Genomic DNA, 8,719 nt, shown 5'->3' with positions numbered 1-8,719 from the left:
AGGCTATCTTATGAAGACTGAACTTTGGCATAAATACTTGGAAGCATGGCATATTAAACTCAGGGTAATTTATTTTCCAGTAAGGCATGGAAACCACTGAATTTATGTAGAACTGCCCCAATTATGAGGCTGACGTGACAACTCAATAGTTCTTATAGGTGTTTGATAACAGGTTAAGAGGCTATGTAGGATGCATGTGATATAAATACACAGCAGCAAAGGCACTAATCTCTCTTGCTCTCTCTCTCTGTTTCACAGGCTTCTGCCGTATGGCTTGATCACTTTGGATACACTCTGATAATCTGATTAGGAGATTTTCCTGAACAACATTTCTTAATGCTGTAGTGACCATGGCTGTCCTTAAAGTAAAATTCACCAAAACAAAGAGAGATAAGTTGGCTCAGATCTTGTGGATCCTGAACTGGGTTTCTGTGGTGTCCGGTGCAATTCTCTTCAGCCTAGGACTCTTTCTCAAAATAGAAATCAGGAAGCGCAGTGAGGTGATGGCCAAAGGAGACGTAAACTCTGTCCCCAATATGCTAATCTCTGTTGGAGTAATTGCCTGCATTATCAACTTTCTTGGAGGTAAAATCTGCTATGACTGCACAGACATCAATAAGTTTAACCGATGGAAGATGGTTATGCTCCCATACATTGTATGCACATTCTGTTTCACCTTTTGTATCTTGGTGGGTGGCATTATGTGTTACACCATGAGAAATGAGCTGGAGGAATCTCTATACCTGGGACTGAGGGATGCTATCAAGTTCTACAAGGATACCGATATTCCCGGGAGGTGCTTTTTAAAGAAGACTATAGATGCATTACAGATTAGATTCCAGTGCTGTGGAAACAATGGCTTCAGGGACTGGTTTGAAGTCCAGTGGGTCTCGGTTCGCTATCTGGATATGGCATCAAGGGATGTTCTAGAGTAAGTATTACCTTGAAATATTATTTTAAAACTATTCTCTAAAACAGTGGTTCCCAACCTGTGGTCTACCGACCACTAGTAGTCCTCAAGAATTAAAATATGGTCTACGGCCTCACCGTTACTACACCGTTATAATGAGAGCAACTGGTCTCGCGAAACCCTCTTATGGTGACGAGGCAACAGGGGTGTTGGGAGGGGAGAAGCTGGCTACCCACGAAAGGTTCAACAACAAGCCTCCTGACTGCTGCTTCTCCTCCTCCTCCCTCCTCCTGAGCGCAGCCGTTCCATGTGGAGCCTGGAAGTGTGGGCATGTTGGGGTCTTCATTTTTAGGCCTGTTTCTGGGGTTATTTGGGGTGCTGATTCAGAAAATTGCATTGGACAGACCACATCAGCTGATGTGGTCTATCCAATGCAATTTTCTGAATCAGCACCCAAATAGCCAAACCGAATCTAAAGTTTACCAAAAACCGATTTGTAACCCTTTTGGTACTAATGCTGGAGAGTGGTCCCTGGTCAAAGTGGTCCCTGGTCCAAAAAAGGTTGGAAACCATTGCTCTTTTTTTAAGCAAATGTATCAGAGAAGGTAGTCACAAAACACCATCAGGAAAATCGCCCCAAATTAAAAATAGCCAACATTTCTTTATGTTCAAGATCAACACAAAATCTCCAAAAGCACAACAGTATGTGTACTCTTGCTTCCTCAAAAAAACCATATTCTATCCCAGAGGTATTAGAAACAAAATTCCAACTTGACTGGGTTTTGGCTGAAATGGAAAACCAATCATGAAGGCAATTCCAGTTGAGCCAAGAGAAAAAATATGGCCCATCAAGGGGTGGGGTGGGTGGGGAACATGCACCCCCCACTCAATTGTCCATCTTTATACAGATTCTAATTAGTACAAGAAACCACATTTTCAAAAGGACACTGACATAAGATCCAAGGAGGGGAAAACCAAGATAGTACCTAGCCTTGAAACAGCTGAAGCAGGCTCAAATTAGAAAAGGGCAAATTGGAGCAAGTCCTGTCAGCTGTCATCAAATATCTGAATAACATGCTGACGATAAAGCAGACATGTGTTTTATCTTCTTATGATGTATATAAATGACAGATTTTTATAAAGACACCTTGTGTCTATTATAGAAAACTTGTTTTTTTGTAATTCTAGATTATAGTACAAACCTACTTTACCAGGCTGATATAAGGATTACCGAAATATTGTAGGTAACGCACATCAAAGGTATTATTTATGTATACCTGTCAACTAATGACAACCTCATGAATGTCATAGGAATATAGCAGGCATGGGCAAACTTGGGCCCTCCAGGTGTTTTGGACTTCAATTCCCACAATTCCTAACAGCCTACCGGCTGTTGAAGCTAGCTGCAAACTCCGATACTCAGACAACAAAGCGATTAGAGACAATGTGTGGTTTGGGTAATCACCACCCAGGCCTCAAACTGGTTCCAAGATTTCCTATGTAATCGTCTGCACAGCGAAACCACTTTCTTCAATACTGTTTTGAAACTGCATCAAATGGACAACGTAGATGTGCAAATATAGAAGCAATTTTTTGGCAATTTTTTTCTTTTAATGTAGGTGCTTTAAAATAATTCAAATACTAATTTCGTTCTTCTCAACTTTTCTCTTAAAACTCCTATTGCTAAATTCAAATTAGTTGCTTTTAGCAGCTCGATCTGAGGAACTTCCCGAACACACAATTACAACAAAGGAGATTGGGTTCATGGTACCTGCTGGCTCTACTAGGCAAAATAGATTTTGTTGTTGTTATTGTTGTGTGCCTTCAAGTTATGTCCAACTTATCGTACCCTATCATGTTTCGTTCCTCTGAAGCTGGAAAGAGCGTGACCTACCCAAGTACTGTAACTGCAACTGTAAAAAAGAACTCTGAGGCATTAATCTCTTATGAAAACCCATTTTCTACACTTTTTTGCAGCCGCCTGAAGAGTAACGTGGATGGGAAGTTCTTGGTGGATGGTGTCCCCTTCAGCTGTTGCAATCCAAACTCCCCCAGGCCCTGCATTCAGTATCAGCTCACAAACAACTCAGCTCACTACAACTATGACTTTCTGACAGAAGAGCTTAACATTTGGATAAAAGGATGCAGGGAAGCCCTACTGGATTATTATACTGACATCATGAGATCCATCGGCATCACTGTGCTGATCATCTGGTGTTTTGAGGTAAAATACAAAGCATACATTTTTCAGAGAGAACAACATGCTGTATGGGATATTGAAAATACAGGCATGCGTACACACACAGAAACAAACAGCATCACTAACAAGTTTGTTCTGGATTGTGTAAGAATGCAGTCAATCACTAATACTCATTTCTTCGAATTATAAATAAATCAAAACTTTATAAACAGATTCACAAGATAGTTCGGCTTTTCAGCTTCTCCCTTTTTTGTTGTTAAAATAAAAGTAAGCTGGATCCAAGGTGGCACTTTAGAAGCATGATTGGATTTGCTTTTATGCCTTCAAGTCATTTCCGACTTATAGCAACCCTAAGGTGACTCTATGATGGGGATAGTTGAATCCTTATAAGATCTTTATTATATAGAAATAAACAGTGCTCTGACTGTCACCTTAGATCCAGGTCACTTTCATTTTTAACAAGTGAAACAGAAGCCAAAAATGTTATGTTGTTTCATTCATAAAGTTCTGCTCATTAATAACTCTAAGAAGTACCTATGCCCAAAATGTACTAGAATCCTGATCCTAAATATGTGTATCTGATTGTATATCAATTAAAACAGCTGCACTGCCAACATATCTTTACTTTGTGTAATGGCCTAATTTTGGACTGTAAGTTTAAATGCCTTAATGTATGTTCAATGATTTATAGTTTTAATGAGCTAATGTAAGGTTATATGTATTGCTTTTAGACTTATAATGTTTCTTTTATATGGTTGTGAGGCACTGAATCTTTGATATTTACTATGTTGTGAACTGCTTTAAGTTCCCCTAAGGGTGAAAAAAGCAGTATACAAATGCAATTAATCAATCAATACCCCTCAAAATTCCCCCATCATCGTGGACAGTGACTGTGATGACTGGGGATTCTGGAAAATAGGCTCCAAGACCTTTGACCTATTGGATATTCCCAGATAAAATAGATACATGGAATCAATTGTTTCAATCCATTATTCTCGTTTACTGAGTCAAAGAATAGGATTTAGATCCCAATAGGTAATTTGTTTTTCCGGGAACGCTATATTGCTGTAACCATTGAAAGGTATTGCTCTGAATTGGTACTGTCCCAGCAAGATCACCTAAATTCAGGAAAAAGCTGAAGATGGATTTAGACATGTGCATATTGCAGGGGATTAGGGATCAATCATTTCTTTGGCTACCCAGTGTAGGAAGGCTCCTGTTTCTCCCCTGATCTGATACTTTCCCCCCACCCAAGGGGGATACATGTAAGCACTTTTGAAATGTAAATAGACTGTTACATTCTCTTCCAAAGTAAGGAAAAAATGTGTGTCTGACTACATTTGACTTCATCTTTCCTGTGTATAACAAATCCCAAGAGGTGACTCCCATGGAGTGATCCCACTCTTTCTTTCTACCTTGTTTGCCAATTCATCTCTGTTGGTTAGGATCAAATCCAAGATAGCTGAACTTCTTGTTGCTCCCTCCACTTTTTGTACAATGAAATTGCCTGCAAAGTAAGTAAATTTGTTTGGACTGTGCACTCTTGGGAGACAGTGGCTTCCAACAAATATCAGAGTGGTTGAAGTCTTCCATTACTACTACAGTATATCTCTCCTTTTTGAACATTTGGTTATTTATTTTTGAAAGACATAATCCAAATCTTCAGCCTGGCTGGGAAGCACATAGGAGACACCCACAATGATGTCATTGTTGTGTGGAGATGCTGTTCTCCAAAAATACACAGCACAACTGGATAATAGTGTAATGGAATTCTAGGGCAGTGGTTCTCAACCTGGGGTCCCCAGATGTTTTTGGCTTTCAACTCCGAGAAATCCTAACAGCTGGTAAACTGGCTGGGATTTCTGGGAGTTGTAAGCCAAAAACATCTGGGGACCCTAGGCTGAAAACCACTGTTCTAAGGGTTAGTCTTTCACTGTTACAGATACTGTGGGAAAGGGGGAAAACAATATAAATATTGTCCTTTGCAAAAGGAAAGCCTGATGGCAGGTTACTCCTTTTCATCATCTTTGTTAATGTAGGACAAATTATAAGACTGTGATAAATGAAAGCCTCTTATGCCCACAGGTGCCAACAAGTAAGTGTGACCTTTAAAGTCTGGGGCATCCAAAAATACCTGCAAATGTATCCTTCATTATCCTTCTCTGTCAGACAGGGGAATTTTCTAAGTAAAGAATAAAGGGGAATGCGTGCTATTTGGGTAGGTTAAAATGGAAGCATTTCAGAATTAATATTTTACATTTGTTTCCCCAGTAATAATATTCCTTAGTAATCAATGGTGGAATCTAGTTTTTAAAAATAATCATGCAAAGCGATTAGAGAAAGAGAAGGACGGAAGAAATTGAAAGTACACATGTGAAAATCATGGGAGTGGGAGAGCTTGAATGTTTAAAGATGAAACCATCTAACTGAAATCTTTGTCTAATGTATCTTTGTGTTATCAAAGGCTTTCATGGCTGGAATCACTGGGTTGCTATGAGTTTTCCAGGCTGCATGGCCATGTTCTTCTGACCTTTCGCCTGCATCTATGGCAGGATCTTCAGAGGTTGTGAGGTCTGTTGGAAACTAGGCAAGTGGGGTTGTCTGTTTGAGGCAGGTATGAATGTTGCAATTGGCCACCTTGATTAGCAAGGGTATTCAGTGCTAATCAAGGTGGCCAATTGCAATATTCAAATTTGCCTCAAACAGGCAAGAGTTATTTCTCCCACCCTTATTTCTGAGGATGCTTGCCATAGATGCAGGAGAAACGTCAAAGGAGAATGCTTCTGGAACATGGCCATAAAACCCAGAAAACTCACAGCAACCTAATGCATCTTAGTTTGTTAAAAATTTCAGAGACAGATTAAATGATTAAACATTACCTTAAGAGATAGGCTAAACTAAGCATTAATACCAAAAAAACCCTCAAATGCTGTTATTAAATGGAGTGGGGAAAAGCAAACACAAATAGTTGTCACTGCAATATTCCTTCTCCTTCTCCATTGTGACATAATTTTTTTAAAAAAATATTACTTTGTTGATCTGTTGTAAGACTAACAAAATTCCTTTTGTTCCCCTTTTCCTCCAGCTGTCTGTGTTGACTGGGGTCCGTTACCTTCAAACAGCAATGAGTAACGTCCTTCTCTTGGGAGATCCACAGAGTGATTCAGAAGGCTGGCTACTTGAGAACAGCTTTGTAGAAACTGCCAAATACAACATCAGTGTCATTAAAAATCTTGGGAAAGCAAATCAGATATCTTCGGTTTCAGGAATCAATGACCCCAACATGAATGTTCAAACTGTAAACTATGGTCAAGAGACTGTTCCCACAAAAAGCATCCCCACAACTTAACTGGATGAAGCACAGGAGACTTTAATATACAGTTTGATACCACAATCACAGCTGTGCATTTTGCTGTTTTTTCTTTTCCATGTGTGAGAATAAAATAAAAATCCCAATAGCAAATAAATTAACAAATGACTGCCTGCTAACAGGGTCCAACGATGAAGACTTCTAGAATGGGGCAAAACATCAATTTACTATCCATATTTTCAGAATGTACTGTTATCTAGACTGACATTGCTTCCATTCTCATATATATGCACACATTCACACCACAAATTGTTTCCATATATTAATTAAATGACCAGGGGGATGGCTGGACTATTACAGGAGAAAACATCAGAGCTTCAAATATTATGGCATTATGAAAATTTGTCATTCAATCTGATTGTACATCAAGCATATTTGTCCTCTTTTGATGTGACCATGTTTGCATAGAGCTCTGTAGAAGTGATGAGCACTTCTGCTGTTGTCCTTGTTATTATCATTTGAACAGGGAGACCTTGCTCTTGATTTGACAGAACCATATTTACCCTGCTAATTGATCTAAAGCTAACTGATGTGAATGTAATACATGATCAATTCATGATAAATTTCTCAGGAAAGGAAAATCCGTACAGGAGAATACGTTCTTAAAGTGAAGAAAATGCTCCTGTTAAAAGGGTACGGAAATATTGGCAATTTGTATTACAGTGCTTCAGAAGAATTGTACCAGCTAACAAACTGTAGTGTACAGATGAAAATACTGTAATAGAAAACTGGTTAACTGTTAATTCATATTTGAAAGGGTAGACTTCTGTTGATTGCTACTATTCAGTGTCAAAGTGAAGGACATACTATCAGGCCTTTATCCAGAACAAGACTGTCAGTAAAAGGAAATCACAAGAAAGAAAATGAACACACTCTGCACCTTATAAAATAGAATTTAGCATATGCAGAATTATAGGTAGTCTGTGGAAAACAACTAGAAGATAGTAATGTCAGTGTAATTCAGAACTAGATATTAAAGTAGGGAAAAATCAAAGTCTATATAATATATTAATAACCATTATTTGGACTGGGGGGGGGAGAGAATAATTATCCAGTGCTTGTTTTTGTGTGTTTCTATATACAGTAGAGTCTCACTTATCCAACATTCTCGATTATCCAATGCATTTTTGTAGTCAATGTTTTCAATACATCGTGATATTTTGGTGCTAAATTCATAAATACAGTAATTACTACATAGCATTACTGCGTATTGAACTACTTTTTCTGTCAAATTTGTTGTATAACATGATGTTTTGGTGCTTAATTTGAAAAATCATAACCTAATTTGATGTTTAATAGTCTTTTCTTTAATCCCTCCTTATTATCCAACATATTCGCTTATCCAACATTCTGCCGGCCTGCTTATGTTGGATAAGTGAGACTCTACTGTACTCACAAAGTCATCTGCAAAAATAAATTGGGAGCATGTGAAAGCCCAAAATAACATTCATATTTCCTTCTGCTCCTTCAAATCCCCACTCCCCACATACATAAGCTATGAAAAAAATTATAGCCATAGATCAATTCAGCTGTGAAGTAGATTTTTGGTTGCAGAGTTGAGTAAAACATGCCAGTGTATTACCTCTACTCTTTCAGCTAATTCTGGGAGAAGAAATGTCATAATAGATGTTTTGGATATATTTTTGGATAATTAGTTACTACCTTGACACTACTCGCTTCTAAGGACAATTAAGCCACCCTTTAAGTTGGCAGTGATTGAATATTGGATTCGATCCAGGATATTACTGTGTGTTCTGTTGTTAGATGGTTATAAATTGATGTTTGCTCATGCTTAACAAATCCCCTCGGCAAAATGGAAAGATGTACTGATATGACATTTCTTCTGTCACATAAGCATATATTGTCAGTTACATGTGTAGAGGGGCTAAGGACATCATCTTCCGGTTTTGAAACGAGTTATAATAAATGGATATATTTTCAAGGCTGTATTGGTTATTATAAACATGGTAATTGTAAACTTACCATTAGCATTTTCTTCTATGAATGTGGTTTGTTTTAACAGTATTACTGCTCACTTGCAGAAGTGTTTTGGGTCTTTTTCAAAACTGCACAAGACTCAAGAATGCCAAGAACAGCTGCCCTTTCCTTTACCTCCCTATCTTCTGGCGGTCCAGTGTAGGAGGGCATTTTTGACAGTCCCGTGTGACCTTCTAGACCAGCGATTCTCAACCTGTGGATCCCCAGATGTTTTGGCCTACAACTCGCAGAAATCTTAACA

At 38.4% G+C, this 8,719-nt stretch overlaps 1 protein-coding gene across 1 annotated transcript; it reads left to right on the top strand.

The window, feature by feature from the left end:
* The first annotated feature begins 260 nt into the window (after positions 1-260).
* LOC100558643 (photoreceptor outer segment membrane glycoprotein 2) lies at positions 261-8,422 on the top strand. The gene is made up of 3 exons (XM_003214555.3): positions 261-931; positions 2,888-3,134; positions 6,196-8,422. The coding sequence occupies exons 1-3, from the start codon at positions 351-353 to the stop codon at positions 6,457-6,459; spliced, it is 1,092 nt and encodes a 363-aa protein (XP_003214603.1). The 5' UTR covers positions 261-350; the 3' UTR covers positions 6,460-8,422.
* Positions 8,423-8,719: the final 297 nt, after the last annotated feature.

This window comes from Anolis carolinensis, chromosome 1, assembly GCF_035594765.1.
Source record: "Anolis carolinensis isolate JA03-04 chromosome 1, rAnoCar3.1.pri, whole genome shotgun sequence".
NCBI lineage: Eukaryota > Metazoa > Chordata > Lepidosauria > Squamata > Dactyloidae > Anolis > Anolis carolinensis.
Note: the sequence above shows the minus strand (reverse complement) of the source record. Positions and strands in the feature narration are given on the sequence as shown.